The following is a 26,370-nucleotide window of genomic DNA, read 5'->3' on the forward strand; positions in this document are numbered from 1 at the left end:
AATTTTTAAATTTTACGTCCAAAAAATAATTCGAAAAGCTAACTAAACGGGCATGGTTTAACATGAAATATTATACTAAATTTTACAGATATCAAAAATCGGGCATCTTACTGAATCAGATATGAAAAATATTTTCTTTATTATTAAATAAATATAAAATAATTGGTGCAAAAATAAATTATGAAGATTAAATAAAAAAGTTTAATAAATAAAAAAATTCACACTCAGCATACCGCGTACATTGAGTAATGAGCAGCAAAACAATAACGGTAATTCGGTACTATATATTTAAATGTATATTATATTACTATATTATATTTAAATGTATATTATATTACTATATTATATTTAAATATATATTATATCACTATATATTTAAATATATATTTATATAATCTGTGGTACAACGGCTGAACAGTGTCAAAAAAGTCAGTGATGCGTAGTTAATAAACAATAATTTCTAATAAAGCCTTATTTTCCCTATCCGTGGTGACACTGATTTGAGGTAGGTTTTGATTTTTCGCATTTTTGAGAATTACATGAGCCGAATATGGAGTGCACCATCTGGTTTTATATAATCTGTGCTAATACATACGTAAGATTCTAGTATTCCATATAGCACACAAGCAAGCCGCCTAGACCTTTCAATACACACATACGAAAACTGTCACATAGTCACATCGAACATTTTTAGACATTCCAATCCATCCCCCCACCCTTTCTCACGCCACTACATCATTAACCGTATGTACGACAACGGACCTGTAGTGACATGTCCGAATATTGTTGGTGATTAGTAGCAAGAAATTAGCGCATTAATTAAAACGAAATTAGTCCGTGTATTAACGTTCAAGTGTCAAGTCGTGTTTTTACAGAGTTCCGAAGTGTTATTAAAGTGTTCACAAACATTTTATAAAAATTAAATTATTTATTTTACTAAAGCTAACACCATAGTTTTTTCTATTGATATTTCTAGTATTGTGCGCATGCGCTTATAAATCGCTTAAATAAAATCATTTCACACTGATATTTAAAGAACAATAATATATTTTACTGTATTTCATTACTTATCTATTCGATGAAGGGTAAAGTCTAGTTTCGTGAGTTTTTCCAGTTTTCAACGTACCTACATAATAATGTTCTCGTGCAGTGTATGTGATAAGACCTTTACACTGATTAAAAATCTACACAGACATGTCAAGTCACACGAAATATCCAAGATGATTTCCTGCAGTATATGCTCAGAAATATCTACACGGAGAGATAACCTTATCAGGCATACTAAAGAAAAACATCGTAAGTATTTTTAAACTAATTACAGATTTATTAGATAAAAAATATATAATCAAGGCTATGTATATCGTGTTTAATTATTAAAATACAACATATTGTATACGTAATACTATCTAAAAGGAAATTATAATAAAAGTGTTAAACATAGTATATGATTTTTTTTTTCAAGTATACAATTAATAATAATACTATTTTCAGATTCAAATATTATAATTCAACAACAACCGATCATAACCAAGCGAGAAATTCAAGATTTTTTTAAACCAACCGAACACATTTACGATTATAATGGTAAATATCTTATTCATATGTTTATTTACTTCCTATGTTATAACAGTAATATAAATATTAATATATACACACTACATATACATGTATGTAATACTATTTAGTATTTGTAGATCTAACTCAATCGTGTGTTCCATATTATGAGAAACATATCACTAAACATTTTTTTTAATTCTCAATTTTTCTTCAGATACTTTTATTAAACAAAAAAAAAAAAAAAAAAAACGTTAATATTTATAACAACAATTTATCTTTACACACATATTTCTATAATTTTTAGCATTACAATAGTAAATTATTTATTTTATTTCAGTTCCTTCGGCTTCAAATCGCAATGATCTTAAGCGTGTACATGCGGAAAATTCGAACGAAGCAGTAAATACTAAAAAAATACGCATGACCATCGTTAAAACCCCCGGTTTTGTTAAGACTGGTTCATCGCTCTCTAATAAAATCATTTGGAATTATAAGAAAAATACAGATAATTTGAAAAAATTCAGCGCATTTTTAGTATCATCAAAAAAAGACTTAATTCAATTACTTAAATCATCATCGACAAAACACCCAATTAAATTCAACCTGAAACTGGAAGCAACGTACAGCCGACCAAACGTAGACAATTCAGCCGAGAACCGTGCGTTTAAAACTTAAGCTAAAGAAATTTTTATAAATACGGATATTGAGTCAATAGTAGAACAAGCGTTTGTAAAATTATTGACCGAAGAAGATGTTTATACATCTAAAGGAAGTGGTTTTACTTTACAATCTATAGACGGCTTATTATTGGGAGTATACAAATGCACACCTATGGGTGGTTCATCGTACATTCCGTTACCAAATTACATTAAGAATAAAAAAGCTGTTATCAATTCACAAAACTCAGACCAACAGTGTTTTAAGTGGGCAATCATAGCAAAGTACGTTACGGGTAATAACAAAATTATTGTAACTGAAAATTATACATCGCTGGAGGATAAATTTAATTTCGATGGTTTAACATTTCCTACGCCCTTACAACAAGTTAAAATTTTTGAAAAAAATAATAAAAATGTTTTCGTTAATGTATACGGGTATACGGGGTTGATAAGAAGTTCCAGCCGCCGAAGAAATTTCCTACATATGAAGTCTTCCCACTACATTTCACAGACGAAGAGAAGCCGGACCATTTTGACTTGCTTCTGATAACAGATGGAAATAAAAGCCATTACACCTACATCTCTAACTTTTCCCGGCTTATTAGAAAACAAAAAACTGGACATAAGGAATCTGCTGTATTTTGCAAACGTTGTTTTACCAGTTATGACACTCGACCCCGGAAAAATACGCTATGCGGACAAGCAGCACTTGATCAGCACAAACTTATTTGTGGATCGCATAAACCTATCCTACCTCAGATGCCTGAGCCCGGTTCAATGTTGGAGTTTAGTGCATGGAACAAAACACAACGCCACCCCATAGTTATATATGCTGACTTCGAGGCACTTCTCGTTAAATGTAACGAGAAAAAAGGAAAAAATACAACTGTAATTCAAAATCACGAGCCTATGAGTTATGGTTTTTTCATAAAGGCAGATGATCACATACCGAAAGAACTGCTTGAAGAATTTGAAATACCAACATCGACAGTTATATACCGCGGAAGTAATCAAAATAAAGAGGTAGCAAAACATTTTATACAAAGTATTGTGGAAATAGCAGAAAAAATATACAAACTGCTCAAAACCAACACACCAATTATAATGACACCAGAACAGCGATGCATACATGAATTATGTAAAGCATGTAATTTATGTAAAAAGGGATTTTCCAAAGAAAACCATTAAGTAGCTGATCATTGCCATCTATCGGGAAAATTTAGACAAAGTTTATGTAATTCATGTAATCTCAAGCTTCAACAACCAAATTTTGTACCGGTTTTCTTTCACAATTTAACCAACTATGATGCACACTTTTTGGTAACTGAGCTTGGATATGATACAAACACAATTTCTGTAATACCAAACAGCGAGGAGAAATTTATTTCGTTTTCGAAATATACCAACAACTCCTTCACAATCCGCTTTATAGATACATTTAGATTTATGTCCTCCAGTTTATCAAATTTAGCCAAAAATTTAATAACACCAGACTTGGAGAAGTTCAGAGAGACTAGAAAACGTGAGACGTGATATTTGGCATGGGAAAAGCATCCCCAACAGTAATACTGTTGAGTTTGCGGAAATCAACAACTACTCTATATTTTTTGTTACCTAAATCATCTGTTTTTTTGGGTACGATCAATAATGGTACATTCCAAGGGTTATCGCTTGGCGTTATTATACCATCTCGTTGCATTTCTCCTACTTGTTTAGCTATTTCTTCTTTTTGGGCGTAAGGAAGTCTATATGGCTTTTGGTGGATTGGTTGAGTTACTCCAGGAGTTTTGATTTCATGTTGCACTGCATTTGTATACGTCATTTGGTCTCCTTCTAAAAAGAATATATTTGAAAATTTGCTACATAAATCTATAATCACTTCTTTTTCTTCTGTGTTCATATGGTCACATTTCAGTGTGTTCTTCAGAAGTTGGATACGATTTCCTGTATTTACATTAGTGTTATTTGACTGTAAGTTATTCATTGAAATTATATCATAAATTTCATGAGATAAATCTGAAAGTTTTTGTATTGGTATAACTTGAGTTTCCTCTGATGGATTCATAACATTTATAAGTACTTGATTGTTTTTTACAATGTTTAATATATTTCCACACAAAATATTTTGACCTATTTTTTGTGAATGGATGAGTACATTTGGTTGTTCAGCAGAATCTTGAACATCAAATTGTATTGGAATGTTCATCTCATGTCTAGCTGGGATAGTAGTTGTATTATTTGTTTTGGAAGTTAATTCTCCTTTACTAACGTCAATTATGATTTGATTGTCTTTTAAAAAAGGGTTTCCTAATATTCCATCTCCGCTTATTGGAAAGGTTGAATCAACTACTTGGAATTCTGTTTTGCAAATTGTATTGTTTATTGATACGTTTAGGGTTGTACTTCCTAAGGTATTGACTAATTGGTCATTAATTCCTTGCATTTGGTAAATTTTATCATCAGATACCATGACATCATCTTGAAGTGCATTTATTTTAATTATATGAAGATCTGCTCCTGTATCTATGAGGAAATTGGCAATTCCTTTAACACATTGTGGTATTTGATACGTAGCATGATTGTTTGTTAGTTTGATTTTGCATGTTAGAATATTTAATTTTGGGCTATTATTTTCAATTCGAGAACCGGACAAACGCCCTTTCTGGCCGGTTCTTTTTCGTTTACCGAATTCGATTGATCATTATTATTTGATTTTCTTGTATCTGCATTTTTCTTCTTATAGCATACATCTATAGTATGACCAATTTTCTTGCAATAAATACACTATACTTGTTTAGTCTCCTGATTTATTTGATTATTGAATTCTCTGGATTGTTTACTCTGCTGTCCAGTATCAACATTGTTGTATCCAAATCTACACTAATTTGTATTATGGTTTGCTTTTTGGCAATATTTGCAATATTTACTAATATTCATATTATTTGGTTTGTTATTCAACAAACGTTGTGTTCCTTTATTTGATTGATAAATTCTCTTCTTCTAAACTATCCTTTATGGCTTCTTCTAACGTTGAGTGATTCTTAGGTTTGACTACACCTCGAATAGTAGATGGTAAACCTTCAATATACGTACTTAAAGTTGTTTCTTTTATGTAACTATGTATAGCTTTAGTGTCACCAGCAGATTTATCCTTTGTGCTTACGTTACAAAGTCCATGCAATAGTTTTTCTACTCTCGTTGTATAATCTCGTACCGTTTCACCTTGTTGAAATTTACTAGTAGTAAGCTCTAACTGAAGATATCCGGGTGTGCGTGTAGCACAGAAAGTGCCTTCCAAATTATCTCTGAGTATTTCCCATGTGTACATTGCTTTATGCTGGGTTATCGCGAACGCCTTGCCTGACAATTTAGTAATTATAACTTGTAAGAGTACCGGTTGTACGGTTCCATCAACATTTCGCATGACAAAATTACATGCGTTTATAAATGGGTATATTTCCTGTACATTCTCCCCATTGAAATGTGGAATTAACCTTATTGCAGTCTCTAAGGATAATGTGGTCAAACTAGGTAGTGCCATTGTATTATTAGATTCTATAGTTTGAATATTATCTTTTGTACCTATCAACAATTTTGAATTAAAATTTTTATTTGTTATTTTCGATTCTTGTATTACGTTTTCTTTTTGACGGTTAATCAGTAATCTAGTAACAGGCCTAGAGGATCCTAACAGACTTATGTCAATCGGACGTGATGGTAAGTAGTTTTCGTCTAGATCAGAACTCTCGGAACTACTGTTACTATTATTAGATCTATCTGGCATGCATTAAATTGTATACGTAATAATAATAAAAAAAAAAATTAAATTAATATGACAAGATTATCATGGTTTGTAGTATCACCACTCCCTATAGATAATACCACTATTAATATAGAAACAATAATAATCATACAAATACTAATAGTAACAATGACAACGACTTATAGTCGTACCAGTCGACAATAATACGTTTAAAAAAAATATATATATATGTATGTATGTATAGTAATATTTTAATAATTAGCTTACAATATTACCCATGAATGCATCGCATTCAGTTGCATTGTGCTCAAGTGATTGTGTGTCCCACGACGCGTTCGCGTTGGCGTAACAGCTTATCGCGACAAAGGCGGCTTTAGCAACACAGCGATGGTGGTGATTGCACTGTGGCGACGGTGACGACGACAACGACGGCAACGACAACAACACGTACGGCGGCGGCACCGTGGCTACAATGGTGTTGTGAAGAGTAGAACACGATGTTGAATACAATGTGTGTCCACTATAAACGGTGCGCTTGTTGTTGACAACTGGAGTGAAATTTTTTTTTTTTTGACCATGGTAGCTTATATGCCACCTCTCAACTGATATACCTACGTGGACGAAGTAGTTTTAATATTTACAAAAAGAAATATAAAATTACCTCGAATATATATTATATAGATATATATTATATTAGTTATCCTTCTGAAGTTGTTTCTCTTCCGAAAATTATGACCACGACACCGCTGCCACCAGTTGTTGTGCTCGTACGGGTTGTTCCGTATGAACGTTGTTTTTTCGTTAGTGTGATGGTTCGATTTTTGGAGAGAGTACAACAAAACAATTTTAAAGATTTAAATACTAATATAATTTTATTGTGAGTCGAAATATATAATTCACTGTATAATTTATTATTGATGATCAGAACGACGTAGAAGTTTAAAAGAGTTAAGACGACTGACTCTACGGTTCCCTAGCGGGTGCCGTGTAGCCGCAATATTCCGGGAGTCGCCCACACATTAGGCGTTACCCGTAGACTACAATAATATACTCTTATGTTCTAATACAACAGGCTAATACAATATACTAATAGCTAATGCGTTCATAACACCACTATGAAGTCATGCAAAAACATTATGGAGACAAAATTGAGCTCATGTATACAGATACGGGTAAATATATGCATATGTCATATATGTTAATAATATGTTAATTTATCATGTATAATAATTGACATTACTTTTTAGATTCACTGGTTTACTATATTCAGACTGATGATTTTTACGAAGACTTGGCAAACAACGTCAATTTGCTGGAACGGATGGACACAGCAAATCTCTCAAAAGACCATCCGTGTTACATTGCCGAGAGGAAGAAGATCCCGGGTTTGTTTTCTGATGAGACGGATGGGCTCATTATGACTGAGTTTTGTGCGTTGATGGCAAAGTCATACGCATATATTCTACAAGGCAAGGAGAAGATCAAAGCCGAGGGAATCCGTGGGCACGTGGTCAAGAATCACATGACATTCGATGACCATAAGAAGTGCCTGTTTGATGACAGTGATTTAGACGTTTACCGTCAAAATGTCTCCAAACGCTCATTCAAACACCAGCTCAAGACCATTAAATCCAACAAATTAACTTATAATAACTATGATGACAAGAGGATTATACTCGAAGACAATATACATAACTACGCTCATGGGCATTATAAATTTGTTTGCTAATTGTATTCATAAAAAATATGTATATATGCGGTTTATTTTATTGTAATAAAAGTCTTATACCGTATTTCAAATCTTGTTATTATTTATATTTGCTTTATACATACATTTGTTTACATTTGAATCAACTTACATTACAATATATAGGTTAGAAAATTGAGAGTATGCCGCAATGATATTTAATATACCTATCATTAAATATATTCAGGTTTGATAAAATAATTAATAATAAAAATAAATCATGCCGAGTTTTTTTCTTAGTACTAGTTGTTAATATAATTACTAATAATCACATACATATTTTATTAAATTCCATAATATAAATAAACATATTATATAAAAAATATATCATAATTTTGATAAAAGCAATAATAATTGACATACCTACCTAGATAATGTTATCAAATTTGAAGAAGAATGTCTTAAGTTCATTGAAAACATCCTTATATAATACCCATATTGCTATTAAAAACATGATCAAATAACTGTATTTTATCAAATATATCGTAAATAATCTGATAATATTACAAGTATTTTGAAAAAACATACTCGAAAAGGTTAGTATTTTGAATTAGTATTATGAGTACCTATGGTAAAATATTTAAGGAATATTTTTAATATTTTTTACTTTAACCATGGCATTTATTTGATCGACATGCAATTAGTTAAAGGAAATATCTACCATAGTGTTCTAAGTGTTCAGGTGCAAGCTATAAGTATTTCGATTTAAATATATAGTGGCTATTAAGAGTCTGCGACATCCTGGCGACACGGGTGGTTATTAGGCAGGTTGTATCTAATAGGAATTTATTTGATTAACGCGTTGTTAGTTAATTAATGTCGATACAGCGTTAAAATGATAATATTCATACCTAATGACATAAATTGTCTCCTAATGACAATACGGTGGAAACCATTCGTACTTATAAATGTTTATTATGCAAAGAACTAGCTTTAGGCCAGACTGAGAAAAAAAATTGAAAAAATGAAAGGCCATAATTCATCATGACTACATTATCACACGGCAAAGATAAAGTTTTTACGACTACATATTCTCCTCCAAAACTACACAAGGTTAGTGTAGGTTAGAATAAGTAAGTCTCCTGTAGGTTATACTGAGAAAGAAAAATGTGATTAAAAAAAAAAAAAATGAATGGTTACTTTATCTTCACCGTGTGATGATGTAGTCATGATGAATCATGGCCTTTCATTTTTTCAATTTTTTTTCTCAGTCTGGCCTAAAGTTCAAAGGTCTTAATTTATAATAATATACCAAATACTGCATTATTCATAAGTTTAAAAAAGTCTTTCTCAAAATCAAAAACTAACCTAACCTTTCCATGTCTTTTTAACGAATCTTTGATAATTTTTATACCTTCAAACGAGTTATAATTATTAATAATGTATAATGTATAATAATGCATATATATATAATAATGTATAGAACTAAGAATAATTAACTTATTTCATATTATTGATACTTCACCTATCTCCTTTATATATTATATGTTAAATAGAAGACAAATATGGAAGTAATGCACTAGACGTTTTTATTTTATTTATAATTATCTGAACCCGTGCACTTGTAGCCCGTTACAAATACTACCTCTAATGTGTCTCAAACTGTGTGTTGAATTCGTTACTTGTGATAATGCTAGCAATTTATTTTTATGCATATAGATAGATAACTGTTAAAATATATTGATTAATAATCTTACAACGATATAATTGTCCAACGTAACAGTTTTCAATGTAAGAAACATGGATTTTTAAATTCAGCTACACACTTGTAACAATAAAATTGTCCTTGTGCTTTGTCACACCGGAAAATGCAAATGTTTGAATTCCAAAAGCATATTTGTGGGAATAATTGGGATGCTTGTCAACAGTACATCTTCACCTTCACTTTCCGTTTAAAATTATTCATAGCTTCAATGATGTTGTTCATCAACTTTTTCACTGAAATCCTGGTACCGTTACAGAGTCGTGATGGATTGATATTTCATAGAAGAATGATTGGAACGTTAAATTTCAATGCTAGAATGTGCGGTGGCAAATCAAGTGAATTTAAGAAATCAGTTGGATATTTGACAACTTTGTCTTGATTCATTATATACGGCTTCGATAAACTGGTACGTTGTCATGTCGCCTGAAATTTTGTTTAGAATGGTTATATATTGATTGTATTTAAATTATATTTTCAGCTGCCAATAAAGCTTGTGCACTGACGATTTCTGCAATTTCGAGGTAGACTCAGAAAAACTACTTTATCAATTAATTCATTGGTCGTTATTGCTGTCATTTTAAAGACATTTGTTAGCAATAATGTAATTAAAAAACACATCATATCGATAGTAACTTGTAATACCATAGACGTGCACGTGCCATGGAAACAAATAACAAAAATAATAATAACAAATTCAGCGATAATAATTTACTCCGCACTAATAGCAAACATCACTAATAGCAACCATCAATCTCAAAATATCTGTTTGAGCACCTCACGGGGTTGGGCCTATCACTTTTTAAATTTTTTCTGTCTTCTTCCCCTAGGTCTATTATGTCTCTGTACTAAATTTCTTCGCAATCCGTCTAGCCATTTAGGGATGCATAAAGGACAGACAGAAATTCATCTATATACAATATACATATATAAAAGAATTTAACTTCTGGAGGGATCAACGTACAGTGGAATTATATACATAAAGATAATATTGTTTAATTTTCTGGCGTAAAGCTGCAGTTGCATAATTATAAATATAATACAATTATTAAGTTTGAAATTTAATGAACTAACCACTTAAATAAATAAATGGTTATATTATTGTAAAATAATTAACTAATTTCAATCAAAAATACAATACACAAATTACACACTCATATTACTTGTATATTAATAAATTTATATTTTCTGACAACACTTAAACACTCGAGTCTCAATTTCTACGTCAGTAAAATATAAAGATCAATATATTTGGAAAAATGAAGAAAAAAACTATTTTTATTTCCAAGAATTTTTTAACGAATTGTCGATTAGATTGATACCTTAAGATAGTTAGTAATTATTACTACCATCGATTTTATTATATACTAGGTGTAGTACTCAATATAATCAATGTTAAGTACTATTTAAATAATAGATACCAATTACACACTATTTACTTATTTTATATTATTGAAACATTAACTATCTAATTATATTATATATTATGTTAATCAAGATTCCCAGAGTAGTTAAGACAATTCAAATTAGTAGCAAAATGATGTGTTGGATGATTATTTATTACAAAATTGTCGTCTAGGTGTTGAGCTGCTGGAATCAAGCCTTCTGCATTCCATACAAAATATTAAATTATATTATAAGGTATGAAATTTAAACACCAAACAATACAAATAAATACATATTTTTTTAAATAAACTACATAAATCATACACTCATATGACATTATTAGATTTATATTTTCATGAGAAATACTTATCACCATCATTATTAAAATATTTATGACCTATCAATCTACATTATATGTTAATAAAATATCAATATCAATATTTCTGAAAAAAAGTAGGTATGTAAAAACCTTTTATTTGATATCAATTTTCATTGCATATTATAAATAAATAAATGATGGTCACAAAATAAAATTGTATACGTAATCGGCTGAATTAAAAATTGGGTCTACTCATATCACACACAATAAACGTAAATTTTATATATAACAAAAAAAAAAAAAAACTGAAACATGATTATTACTAAAATACTACATTATAATAAGTACATCTAAAGAAATAAAATTATAATATTGCCAAAAAACTATTTCATTTGCACTTAAATTTGTTTCTATACGTCTTAAGTAACTAATTAAACATCAGTTTTATCTAACATAATGTAATGATAAATTACTTATTTAGTTAAAAAAAGGAAATAAAAAGCGGGTTTAGTCATGGATGTCACTCAGTTTTACAGTTAACTAGATTACGTTCTAATTTAAATATCAAAAATATTTATATATATATATATATATATATATATTATGTGGCGGTCCTGGACGGATACCGCGTGGGTCAGTGGTGTCACTAGGGTAGGAAGTGGTGGAGGAAAAAAAACACAAACAGTTCGCGGTATTATGATTTATTTATTGTGGTGGTTGAAAATACAACCGCCAGAAAATGATCAACACGAAAATCAAAATAGCGGTGGGGGGGGGGGTGTGAAGCGTGTGTCGTTCAGTGTAGGTTAGAGTGGAGAACTCACTCTACTATCGAACGGTTCGGAGTCTCGGCAGATCGACAGTTCCAGGCGCACTTATCGCGTATCGGTGTCGTCCGTCGTCGATTGGCGGTTGAAAAGAGAAGTAATTGCGCGGGTTTCCGCGCAAAGGCCATTTGAATTCAAACGGCTATTACGCGGGCCAACGTCAATTATTATACTCTCTTAAGCTAAGTAAATAATTTCTTTGTATTATCACAACATTAAACTTATTTATGAAAATAAAAATATGTTAAAAAGTATGTACAAAATTATATTGTGACAATAATTCAATTTTTTATAATAAGGATAATAGAAAAGAGAGATGTGGTCATAACAAGTAATAACAGATAAGCTATTGTTAGATAATTATGTATTAAGATGTTAATTCATATTTTTTAAGACAAACGTGTATGAATTATCTCTTTTTAATTAAAAAAATTACAAATAATGAATAAACAGAGTGTTAAATAATATATTCACCATAAATTGTAATATACATTATTCATATTTAGGTATTATCAGTGGGAACATTATGTGTTAAAAAAGATTTATCCTATTTGATTATTATGATCCTTGGATCTTAGATCTTTGATCTAACAAATCAAAATGCCATGTGGGTATGTCTATGTTGCATCAAACTGGAGTTTGTAGAGAAAAATTTGTCACAAACATCACACGCGTATGGTTTTTCACCACTGTGTGTGTGTCGATGTCTAATCAAAATGCTTCTTTGACTGAATGATTTGTCACAAATATCGCACGCATACGGTTTTTCACCAGTGTGTGTGCGTCGATGTATCGTTAAATGGCCACTTTCACTGAATGATTTGTTACACACATCGCACGCGTACGGTTTTTCACCAGTGTGTGTGTGTCGATGACTTGTCAAAATGCTTCTTTGACTGAATGATTTGTCACAAATATCGCACGCATACGGTTTTTCACCAGTGTGTGTGCGTCGATGTATCGTTAAATTGCCACTTTCACTGAATGATTTGTCACAAACATCGCACGCGTACGGTTTTTCGCCAGTGTGTGTGTGTCGATGTCTTGTCAAAATGCTTCTTTGACTGAATGATTTGTCACACACATCGCACGCGTACGGTTTTTTGCCAGTGTGTGTGTGTCGATGTCTTGTCAAAATGCTTCTTTGACTGAATGATTTGTCACAAACATCGCACGCATACGGTTTTTCGCCAGTGTGTGTGCGTCGATGTATCGTTAAATTGCCACTTTCACTGAATGATTTGTCACACACATCGCACGCGTACGGTTTTTCACCAGTGTGTGTGCGTCGATGTATCGTTAAATGGCCACTTTCACTGAATGATTTGTCACACACATCGCACGCGTACGGTTTTTCGCCAGTGTGTGTGCGTCGATGTATCGTTAAATGGCCACTTTCACTGAATGATTTGTCACACACATCGCACGCGTACGGTTTTTCGCCAGTGTGTGTGCGTCGATGTATCGTTAAATGGCCACTTTCACTGAATGATTTGTCACACACATCGCACGCGTACGGTTTTTCGCCAGTGTGTGTGTGTCGATGTCTTGTCAAAATGCTTCTTTGACTGAATGATTTGTCACAAACATCGCACGCATACGGTTTTTCGCCAGTGTGTGTGCGTCGATGTATCGTTAAATTGCCACTTTGGCTGAATGATTTATCACAAACATCGCACGCATACGGATTTTCGCCAGTGTGTGTGCGTCGATGTATTTTCAATTGTCCACTTTGGTAGAACGATTTGTCGCAGACATTACATGTGTAATTTTTCTTTTCCATTTTTTGTCGGATTGACGTCAGGCTGCTTCTATTTGTAAATAATCTATTTAACATTTATTTATTTTTCGTTAAACTATTTGGTAACTATATACTTTTTTGCTTATAGTCGATTAGATTTAATTTACCAGTTTTCCAAGCCAGTATAATATAATTTTGTATTTTTTAAACAATTAATAGAATTATGCTCTTACTTACGCATTATCATTGACTGATACCGTCTTACTTCTATTTCCGTTAAAAATAACAATTTTATATAATATATTTTCTTTTTTAATTTGTCGTTTAATGCCTGGATTAGGTAATGATATTTAATACATTCCGTTACAAATTTCCGTAGATTTTCTGTATCTCAAAAGTTTTGAAAATATTATCTTATAAAGACATTGCTAATATAAGTAAAAACCTAAATTTAAAGTTTTTAAGAATGTTTTTAACCAAATTAAAACAAAAAATTCCAAAATTAAAATTTCTATAAATAGCTCAAAAATGGCTAAAATTTGCTAAACTTTTAACCGTAAGGAACAAAATCCTAAATACAACAATAAAGATTTCTCGTCATTTTTCATTTAAAGCAATATTTCTGGTAGAAAACGTCGTCCGTAATTATTTAGTATTATAAAATAGTAAATTCATATGTTTTTTTTTGCTTCAACCACTTTTATTTCGAGTAGTAAATTTGCTATGGCCTCATAAATATTATTCTTTAAAATTTTTATTATAAACGATTTTACACTAAGTTTAATCAAAAACGTAAAGTAAAAATATTTTGCGTAAATGAGTCTACTTGGATCAAATATAGAAAATATATAGTGCGTTGACATCCTTAGCTTTATATTCAATACATTGTTCAATTTCCGCTTCGTTCTGAAGTAAATAATCATTCCCTACCTTCAGACTAGGTATAGTCTTATTTTTTGATCAGCAAAGACGACAACGATGGGCGTTGGCGTATTATAATATATTGTCGTGTATTATTTTATAATACTAATATTACCATGTAGAAACTATAAAATGTCCGGTCGTCCACGCGCAGTCACCACCGAGCTTATTGTCAGCATCAATGCGATGCGGTTAATAGTCATTGCTGCGCTAATACGATACAAAAAAAGAGAGGAAAATCACGATAACCATGCATTGTAAAAAGCAATAATTTACGGAGTTATCATGGCAAACAATCGCGGCGAGCCAGCGACACGTTGGTGTGATAACAATATTATTATAATTATCAGAGACTCATCGTGTCGCCAAGGATGAGTCTTGGCGCAATGGTTTCCTGATGCTAGAAAGTAAGTACATTTCTTTTATACCTTTTTAGTTATTTTAAGTTTATTTGATCACTCGACATCGTAATCTCTGAACTTCGCTATTCTCGCCTTCACACGTATCTTATACCTTAGCTAAAACAGTTTTATACAATATTATTCATTATTATCGTACTTGGCACCTAACTCATCGTCATGGTACGATCACACACTGTGGCACGAAGTACTGTAATCAGTTTTCGTAGTTTTAAAATTAAACTGTGCAGGGGTGCAGTACTATAATGTACTGTGTAGTACCTAAAACTGTACAAGTATCCCAAAAACTACAAAAGCCACATTTCTCAGCGTAATCCCGCACCGAAAAAGTGTTGATTACGAGTCGTCGGACCTTTCCCCCTGCACGAGAATTTCAAACGTTATATTGAATAATAAAAAAAAAACTTATTTTGTTATTGATAAGATAGGATACATATGATACATATTTTAGTGTGGTAATACACTGACTAGATATCTGTAAGAAACGATTGCCAGTTTTTCCGGATTTTGAACTCAATAATTGGGATCTTGCGATATAAGACCAAATCTATGACATTGCGTGGTTGAGCACCACCAGGTGATTTTGGCCTCAAACACTGCAGTAGTAGTCGTTACCTTAAACCGGGTAAGCAAAAACGTATAACCTCCGTTGTCCTTTTCATGTTACTCGAAGGTTTTGACTTCAAATACCCAGTAATTAGATCGAATGTCATTTCCATATTGTTCTATGCTACAACCGGAATGGATAGACGGTCATTTCTGTAATGAATAACTATAGGCAGTTGCTGTTCGAAGGAGTATATTTGAATCATGTGATTCATATAATCATGTGGTCTTATGGACGGAAAAGGTAGACTGGACCATTTTTGCAGGTTGTTAATTTAAATATTAAATTATAAATAATAAATAATATATAGCCGTAATGTGCACTCAGCAGATAATGTACCTACAGTAATAAGTAATAACTAATAACTATATTTTAGGGTGGGTGGTGTAAAAATATTAAACGTGATTCGAGGGAAAAAAGTTCAAGCCGCCACTGACTATAGGGTACTATTCTCAAAGTATTTATACTACGATTACAATCTATATTTATCGCTAATATACGATGACTTTTTTCAGGAGATAAAAAATACATTAAAATGTAGCTTATCATTCGAAAATGGTCAGGAAAACCGATAGCCTATACATTTTATATTATAAATAGCTATAACATGCATATAAATATATATTATATTTATGATAATAATATATTTTCTAGTTTTTGGACCCTCGTTCATTCTTTATAAATCCTGGGTGTGCCACATTTTCACACACTAATCTACGCTTCACTACTAGACTAGCATATACATTTTTTCTAAATAGGTGCAACCATATCCATCCATCCATACATGAATGGTTTATATTCCATAATAACGAAATAATAATGAGCGACGGTTTAAACGATTTAAAATACAAGACTATATTGGTTATCTAGTCATTTTATAAATAAACTAATAAACCAACGTATTTGTTTGTACACAATTTTCATATATTGTCAATTTTAATGTGTACGGTTTAGGATCTGTGTTTGAAATATTATAAACACTTACTTTAAAACCATTAACCAAGACGTATTGATCCAGTGTATACGTTTTATAGTATGTCGCTTTTATATTCAGAATCGGACCACATTAATGTTTTGATACAAGCCACTAGCCATTATAAGAACAATTTGTATTTTTGCATTTTGTTTTTCCTCGTTACTTTTCTCTGTACAAATAAAATATTGTCATACGAACAAACTCTTAACTGAATACTTATAATATAAGTACTCATATCATAGTTGTTTAATAAGTTGTCACTTTATCATGTGCACGGGAGAACATATTTTACCTCAAATATAATAAATCTCTCATAATATTATGAGCTGCCGCTGATCGACTGTGTAGATGTATGAAATTGTAATTTCATGATTGTCACTTGTCAGTTAACTATCATGTTGGTATATTATAATACTTTCAAACAAGACGTGTGATGTACAAACTATTTTATACAAATATTTCCCAATTCTGTAAGTGAGTAACCACATTTCTCGGGTGACATTAATAATTTCATATTTTGTCACAATTTCCGTCTTTAATCTTACATAATTATTATACCGTACACTATAATGCATTTAGGTATAAGATAAAGATTTATGAAGTTAAGTTAGATTAAACATTCAGTGTTAAATTGGTACATCGAACATTTTAATTGACGACAGTTTTTCATATATTTTTGCAAAAATATACGTAGGTAATATAACATAACAATAATAAAGGTATTATAAATATACGTGAAAAATAATCAATTTTAATTATAAAATTTTACTTGTTCGGCTAACAGTGAACGCTAGAGTAACAAAAATACAGTTTTACAGTTACAGAACGAAAAAATTAAGCGGTGTAAAAATTAAAATAACTTTTTTGATTAATTCATTTAAATGTTCCTATACTTATACCTATATACCACACTTGCAGGCCCAGCAGGGTTAGACAGTATCTTCGATACAATTGTATCTTGTATCTTGTATTTCATAAAATAATTTATGATGCGATAAAATATACAATACAATTCTGGTTTTATCATCAAAATAATAATTAATATGAAATAATAATAATTAATGATCCAGAAATTAATATTTTTTTATTTAATATTGTAGGTTGTTAGAAATTATTGTTCAACCCAGGACCGATAAATCATAAAATATAGTTATATGTGTGATGTATATTGTATATAATTTATATATATATATATATATATATATATATATATATTATATATATGTATATCTGTGACACACGCACATTGAATAGGACTGTACGTCTGCACCTTATTAGGTATCCATAACAATTTTTTATAATGGTGTACCTAATAGTTACTACGTTATATATTGTACCTTTCACGATAAAGTAGATAATGAACACGATTGATTTGTTTTATTACTAATAAATTATTATTACTGAATAAGTGTTAGTTTTTATTATTTTATTTGTCATTCTATAATTGCTTAATGAAGTGCTCATCCCCATAATTTTTAAAAATCCAGTAACTAATTTTATTAAAATGTATCGAGAATCTAGTATTGCGATACTGCAAAGCCAAATATCTAGTGCCTTGTATCGCGATACTCCAAAGCAAAGTATCTTGTATCTAGTATCTCAATACTCATTTTTGATTATCTTGCCCAACCCTGCGCACCAGACCATTAGCGTATACCAATACGGGTCTATCGTACATACCCGGCGATTGTAAACTGCGCCCAAAATACAGGTAAACACAAAATCACACATGTAAACTGCGCCTGAGTTTTTATCAAGAGTAAAAAGCTGACATGTAAATTGCGCCCCGGTAAAATTACAGGTAAAATAATTAATTCGTTACAGCCATATATAATATGAATAATTAAAAATAAAATATAATTTTAAAGAGCAAAATAAATACAAATATTACAAATAATAACGTCATATTGTTATAAGATATTAGGAATTAAAAAAAAATATAATTAAAAAAATTAAAATAATCATAAATATTACAAACAATAACATATTATGGTGGATATATATTCATCAATTGGAATTTGACTACTATTATATTTATTAAATACATTTTCTAACTTTTCACGTTTTTTTTGTTTTGTTTTATAGTTTTGGAATTTAAACGGTTCATTTATACTATTTAGTTTAATGTATATTTCTATTTTAATTTCTTTTAATTTTTCGATGTTCGGCCATCGTGACTTTACTGATTAAAATGAATACGATAGGTACTAGCAGAACAATGCCGGAAGGGGTACCACACGATTGCGTACGATGTATCTTTTTGAGAACACGATTGCGTACGTTAAACCATTAACTTTAATATTTACCCCAAAAGTCAAACGATTGCGTACGATTTACTGTGCAACGTTGCCAAATTTATGTTTTTATTTTTGATCAGTAAAATTTAAATTTTATGACTTAAGCTATGGTACCACTTAAAAATCTCAATTTTCGACAAATATGTTATAATATAGTATACAAAATAAAATAATTAAAAATAATAAAATGTTTAAATAATATAGTAAAAAATGTTATACTTGGTACCACTTAAAAATCTCAATTTTCGACAAATATGTTATAATATAGTATACAAAATAAAATAATTAAAAATAATAAAATGTTTAAATAATATAGTAAAAAATGTTATACTTGGTACCACTTAAAAATCTCAATTTTCGACAAATATGTTATAATATAGTATACAAAATAAAATAATTAAAAATAATAAAATGTTTAAATAATATAGTAAAAAATGTTATACTTGGTACCACTTAAAAATCTCAATTTTCGACAAATATGTTATAATATAGTATACAAAATAAAATAATTAAAAATAATAAAATGTTAAAAAAATATAGTAAAAAATTTTATACTTGGAACCACTTAAAAATCTCAATTTTCGACAATTATGTTATAGTATACAAAATAAAATAATTAAAAATAATATAATAAAAAATGTTATACCTTGGTACAACTTAAATAACAAATTTTTGATAAATATGTTATAATATTTCTATGAATTTTGTACTTGTTATATTCTTTCATGGCTTCTTTTATACGAATTAAATCAGCATTTTCCATTTTTTTAATCCGACCTTTAAATACTGATTGAATTTTCGTACATGTTTCCACTTGCGTTTCTTTTAGAATTGAAAGAACTACATAAACAGAAGGATGGGAGCTATGAAATTGAGCGTTGTAAGTTCGATGAAAACTTTCAGATCCATTTGTCGTACTTAAAAAAGATAAAAATAAATACAAAATAATAGTTATTATAGCAATTATATAGTTGAATATTTACCGGGGATTTTCGGATGGCTCTTGTGCCCAAATTTCTGGTGGAAATAAACAACCATTCTCCACGTATGTATTTAAAATATAGTCAGAAAACAAACATCCAATATTTAAATCGGGACAAATTGATATGAGTTCACCAAACGCATTTTGGATATCTTGAAAAGGTAAAAATGGTAATCCAAAAAAAAGTTTTAACCATTTTCCCAAATCGGAGTTTTTAGTGTAGGCCAAACGAAGTTCTTTTTCAGAATCAATCTACAAATAACCCAAATGTATTGATTAACTATTGACTTTAATTTATTTAATTTAATAAACTCACTTTGCGCCACCAAGACTGTCCTAAGTGAAATCGACATGCATCTATTTCGATGTTAGGGAAAACTTCTTTTGCCGCTTCATGGGCACCGATTTCAAAATCCAAATGTAGTTTAAGAACCAATAAATTTTTAAAAACAATTTTTTCGCATAGTTCTTGTAAAAACAACCACATGTCTGCGTACATTTTTTTTGATTTATTTGGTAATAAAAAGTATACCACTGGTACATAAAACCCATTTTTATAACCATTTATTGTGTATAGTTGGGTAAAAAATGTTGGTGCATAATTGAAAGTACCATCAGCGAAAAATTCACTTGTACTTGTCATAAAATTAAGATTCTGTTCTGTAGTAACACAAATAAACGATTTATTGTCGGGAATAAAAACAAATTGTTCACCTTGAAATTGTATTATATCGTCATTTTCCATTGCTTTAAGCTGTTCAATTGACTCAGTTAGTGATTTTGGAAAAGCGGGATAATTTTTTCGACGTTTATCGTACATCGCTTTTCGAATTGACCGTACATCTCTGTGCTCGATTTCAGAGTGATCGTTCCCCATAAGTTCGGTTCTAATTATTTTTATAGGTCTTACACAAATAGTATCATTTGATTTTCTTTTACAAGCTTCCCGTAATACTTGTCGTTCAATGCTCTGCTGTGAATTTTCAGTGTGGTTGTGTTCATTAATTGTTTCATGCACATACTCTCCATTTGTAAAAATATTAGCATAACATGTTTTTTTTGTACACAACCATTTTTTCATTCCGTCTTTTCTTTCTCTAATAAACCGATATTTATGCAGATTTAGTAAAACTAGAGGTTTACCCTTTTCAGAAGTTATAAAATTAACTTTATTTTCCATATTTCACTCGAAAAACACTAAACACGCGATGAAGTTGATTAGTCCAACGACGGTTATTCACTGAGTTATTAAATGATGATAGGTACCTATACTGTAGTATTCATAATATTTTATCGAGTGCGAGTATCCTAAAATATCCTAGTAAAATAACCGATTTCGTTATCGCCTATTAAATATCACCTATCGAATCTCAATTAATTTTAAATTATATGTTCTATAATATAGAACAATATTGAGCGCTTAACAGTCGATCGCAATCGACCGGTCGATCTTGGACAATTCCAAAGTCAATCATATTAGAATTTATTTTTAGGGCCACGCGCTCTATATGTTTCTTAATAAGTATAAGAAAATGGCAACAGTGCTTCAAAGTTGCAGATAAAAATCGTACGCAATCGTGAACATTTAATGTTCACGATTGCGTATGTCGATACAGACCGTACGCAATCGTGTTTTACCGGCCGGAAGTAGTGATAACCATCAATTATCGTATTACTGCAATGTAGATATTCAATAACGTGTTGGTGTTTCTTGACGAAAATAAAATGTCTGTGATATACTTGAAAAAGCACATAGAAAAACATAGAAACTTTAATAAGTCAAAATTTAATAAGTTAATAAGTCGCGCGCAGTTTACACTATACCTTTTTAACATAGATGAAATTTCAAGCGCAGTTTACACTATACCTTTTCAACATAGATAAAAATTCGGGCGCAGTTTACGTATGCCCTATATACCAGCTCAACGATTTGTCTGAAAACTATATTCCGTCAAACATTGTTTTCCCTGCCAAACGGTAACACAATAACATTATTCATCACCAAATACGATTGCCATCTAGAATGGATTTTATAACTGTTTGTTATAAAATTTGAATTGCTTTTTGCAACTACATCAATAGTAGGTATTCTTAGTCGAGCACGTCGACGATTAAACAGTGCGGTGGTGTGTCATGTGTGGACTCGAATGTCGCATTTGTATAATATATTTTTATCTCTAGACAGACTCGTAGCATCCTCAACCCTACTATTGCCGTTGTTGTTGTGTGGTGGTTTGGAGGGACGGCTCTAATGCGAATTTGTTGATTTAGAAATGTGTGTATCTGATATAATAAATTAAAATGTATATATATTGTATGTGTGTGAGTTAAAAAGTTTAAGACCAGAATAAAAATTAATTATTGTGCCCGTTTCAGAAGTTCCTACTTGTATATACAATCTAAAATGGAAACTAGATTTGAAGAATAATGATCAAAGCTGTTTCAACTATTATCCCCAGGAAAAAAAAAGGAAAAACAATCGGAATGGCGAAAACAACATTATTAAAAAAAAAAAAAAATTAAATAAAGGTATTTATTAGAACTTAATCAACATAATATTTAATGCTACATATTTATACTTAGTTGAAATAAATGATGTAGCTCAAATGCTTATAAGTATTCAATTCCGTGCTCAAGATGAATCAAAAATAGAAACACAATCAATCACACGCAACCAATTTTACTTATTATTACATACTATACATATTATTATTACTTACATATTATTTCATATGACTACGCACCTGTGATAAATATTTGCTAATTTTAAGTTTCAAACAAAATGGTTTACCTCCGCTGTGACACTGAATTGATGATAGAGTACTATTATAGGTCATTGGAAATATTTAACAAGAACGAAATAAAATCATAAGTGGTATAAATATTAAAAAGTTTCAATTAATTTGTTAAAGTAAAGTAAAATTTTGTTTATTATTATTAATAATATTGATCAATCCGTTTCAACAACAACGATTATTAAATATTACCTAAACGTGTTTAAATTTTTTTTTTTATAATACATTTTTAAAATATTTAATATTTTATATGAAACTGATTTATTTATTTCTTTTATGTCTTACATTGTTATTCATTTCTGCTTGACTTGCAGATATGCAATGATATTAACATATTTATAAAAAAAATTATATTGTTAAAAAAAATAACAAATAAAAATCATATTATAATATCGACGATGGACTACCAAAATTAAGTATTTAAATATCATATATTAAAATATTTAATTTGTTTTCTGAATTGTTTTGAATTACTTAATACAAGAGAGCCCTACACAATCAATAATATTGAGTCAGTTAAATAAATTGTGTTATTATTTTGTGCAATATTCATTTCCCCTAAATCTATCAATATTATTGCCAAATATTCAGCTGAAAAATATTCTTTGATATGTCAGTAGTGGAAATTACTATAAGTTATATTATAAATTACTTATCATTGTTCTATAAATATGTCTTAACGATATCGAGTTGATTTTCATTGTAGTAGCATTTGAACTTCAACACAAAATTCCAAAAAAAAATAAGAGAAAACGTTAGATGAAAGAGTGGTACAAATGAAGTTCAATATAGTCATGAAAAATTATTGATCTCTCTGCAATTAAATTAACCAAATTAATGTAAGAATCTTTTACGAATGAATACTATATATTTTAAGAATTTATTGAAAGCTTTTGAAATTAACTATATGTATTAATAAATATATTTTATTTATAAATAAATAAATAAATTTTATATAATTATTTTAAATGTATAATAATTGTATTTTTTTGGCTCTTAGCGTTCAAATTAAATAGATCACTTTATTGATATTTTTGTGAATTCTAAAAATTAATAAAATTAATTTATGTTTCCATGCTTTTTGTTTTGTCTTTGTTATGAAATAATTTGAAAATTATAACTTATTTCTCAACCCAGACTATGGAACCACCCCTGAAAACGTAAATACCTTTAAAGTTTTTTTTCAAATTTCTGTATTACGTATTACGTTATGTGGTGTATTTTAGATTCTGAGCGGAGCGATGAATGTATTGATTTTTTTTATGATGTGTGTTTTTTTTTTTGTGTCTGTCATCACGTTTTGGGGCAGTAAAAAAGCTTCGATTTTTGATTTCAGTACCTAGTTCGATCAGAAAGTGAATCTAGTTGGTAATTTGGGAGATCAAAAGTAAAAAATTCTTAATACTTTTTTAAAAAATCGAGAAAAACAAACTAAAAATTAAGGGAAAAACGGGAAATTTTACGCACACTCATTTTTCGACAAAATCGATTTTGGTTTTTGATGTTACTTTAAAACGAATGACCATAGATACATGAAATTTTCACCGAATGTTTATATAAGTATATTCTATCCACCATGCAATTTTCAAAATATTTCGACTTAAGTTGAACTATTTATAGGCATTTGAAATTTTAAATCATTATTAGTTTTTTTTTAATTAATATCGATAAAAATTTATTTGTTAGGCAGAAGAACTTGAAAATTTAATACAAGGCTCTTAACATATTGTTACAATAGCAGTTGAAAAATAAAATAAATTCATAGTCACAAATTTTTATTATAAGCATTCAAAGTTAGAATTTTGATAAAATACGTAAAAATCACGAAAATTCACAAATTATTTTAAGCTAGAAATTCATAAAAAAATTTCTTTTTAAATCTAAGATTTCAAAATTTAATACAAGATTCCTTACAAGTTTTCCAATCTTTTTCACAACTAAAAATTCCACCGGAAATTCAAATTAAATTTTTATGAGCATTTTAAATTTAAATTTTCACAACATTGGATTTTCACTTTTAGCGATTTCCTTATTTTGATGTAACTCTAAAACAAATGACCGCAAATACTTGAAATTTTCACTGAAGGTTTATATAGGCATTTTATATATTTTATAAAATTTTCAAAATATTTAGATTTGTTTTGAGCTGTATACTGACATTTTAATTTTTCAATTTTTTTAGTTTTTTTTTTCTATAAATATCGATAAAAATTTATTTGTTCGGTAGAAAAGCTTGAAAATTTAATACAAGGCTTCTAACGCATTGTAACAAATAGCAGTTAAAAAATATTAAAAATTCGAAGTCACGATTTTTTTTTTATAAGCATTTAAAGTTGAAATTTTGACTAAATACGTAAAAATTACGGCAATGTTCAAATTATCTTAGATAGAAATTCATAAAAGTTTTTCTTTTTAATTCTAAGATTTGAAAATTGAATACCAGGCTCCTAACATATTTTTACAATAGCAGTTGCAAAATAAAAGGAATACATAGTCACAATTTTTTTTAAAACATTCAAAGTTTGAGTTTTGACAACATAATATGTTAAAATCACGAAAATCACGAAAATTCGTAAATTATTTTATGCTAGAAATTCATAAAAAAATTTCTTTTTAAATCTAAGATTTGAAAATTTAATACAAGATTCCTTACAAGTTTGTCAATCTTTATCACAAATAAAAAGTCCACCGGAAATTCAAATTAAATTTTTATGAGCATTTGAAATTTAAATTTTTACAACATTGGATTTCCACTGGATTTCACATTTAGTGATTTTCTTATTTTGGTGTAACTCTAAAAGTCTAAAACAAATGATCGCAGATACATTGAATTTTCTCTGAATGTTTATATAGACATTTTCTATATTTGATAACATTTTCAAAATATTTAGATTTGTTTTGAGCTGTTTACTGACATTTTAATTTTTCAACATTTTTAGTTTTTTTTTCTATAAATATCGATAAAAATGTATTTGTTCGGTAGAAAAACTTTAAAATTTAGTACAAGGCTTCTAACACATTTTAACAATAGCAGTTGAAAAATAAAATAAATTCATAGTCACAATTTTTTTTCACAAGGATTCAAAGTTTGAATTTTTACAACATATGTAAAAATCGCGAAAATCACGAAAATTCGCAAATTATTTAAAACTAGAAAGTAGAAATTCATAAAAAAATTTCTTTTTAAATCTAAGATTTGAAAAATTTTAATAATCTATAATATATCCTAGACAGATAAACCGTCTTCGCTCAGTATCGTTTTTCGTATACAATGATATAATATCATTGGATTCAAATTTAATTCCATCCATTACAGTAACCCACTTGTAACCTACTGTACAGCAGAGCGACATCCACGACTTACCCGCCTTTTTATTAACTGAAAACGTTAGTAATACCAGAATTTTCATAAAGTGTTAAGTTTTTTGAAATATTTAAAATGTGTATCAAAATAAATTGACGTAATCCACTATTGTAATTTCAATTTTTTACAATTTTTAACATTAATATAAAACTAAACATTATTTTGTAATTCCATTAGTATTTTGAATTAAAAATAGATTTTGTTTTTATAAAATACAGATTTTTATCATATAAAGTTTTTTAGTATTAATACTTTTGTATTTTTCTTAGATCAAAATTGATTAATAACATGGGAAATTTAAAAATGTT

The 26,370-nt window shown here is 29.4% G+C and overlaps 4 protein-coding genes across 4 annotated transcripts; 1 reads left to right on the forward strand and 3 right to left on the reverse strand.

Annotated features, from left to right (window-relative positions):
• Positions 1-1,121: 1,121 nt before the first annotated feature.
• On the forward strand, positions 1,122-2,307 carry LOC149062582 (uncharacterized). Its single transcript, XM_089218738.1, has 3 exons — positions 1,122-1,296; positions 1,492-1,584; positions 1,895-2,307. The coding sequence occupies exons 1-3, from the start codon at positions 1,137-1,139 to the stop codon at positions 2,230-2,232; spliced, it is 591 nt and encodes a 196-aa protein (XP_089074864.1). The 5' UTR covers positions 1,122-1,136; the 3' UTR covers positions 2,233-2,307.
• A 2,883-nt stretch (positions 2,308-5,190) lies between these two features.
• Positions 5,191-5,757, reverse strand: LOC149062583 (uncharacterized). Its single transcript, XM_089215362.1, has one exon. The coding sequence runs from the start codon at positions 5,755-5,757 to the stop codon at positions 5,191-5,193; it is 567 nt and encodes a 188-aa protein (XP_089071488.1).
• A 6,798-nt stretch (positions 5,758-12,555) lies between these two features.
• On the reverse strand, positions 12,556-13,743 carry LOC149062584 (uncharacterized). The gene has a single exon (XM_089215363.1). The coding sequence runs from the start codon at positions 13,741-13,743 to the stop codon at positions 12,556-12,558; it is 1,188 nt and encodes a 395-aa protein (XP_089071489.1).
• A 6,144-nt stretch (positions 13,744-19,887) lies between these two features.
• LOC149062585 (uncharacterized) lies at positions 19,888-20,984 on the reverse strand. Its single transcript, XM_089218717.1, has 2 exons — positions 20,220-20,984; positions 19,888-20,155 (listed from the first exon to the last, which is right to left on the reverse strand). The coding sequence occupies exons 1-2, from the start codon at positions 20,982-20,984 to the stop codon at positions 19,901-19,903; spliced, it is 1,020 nt and encodes a 339-aa protein (XP_089074843.1). The 3' UTR covers positions 19,888-19,900.
• Between the last annotated feature and the right edge of the window lie 5,386 nt (positions 20,985-26,370).

Source organism: Diuraphis noxia, unplaced genomic scaffold (genome assembly GCF_037042655.1).
Source record: "Diuraphis noxia isolate RWA-SAM2 unplaced genomic scaffold, SU_Dnox_SAM2 contig0001, whole genome shotgun sequence".
NCBI classification, from domain to species: Eukaryota; Metazoa; Arthropoda; class Insecta; order Hemiptera; family Aphididae; genus Diuraphis; species Diuraphis noxia.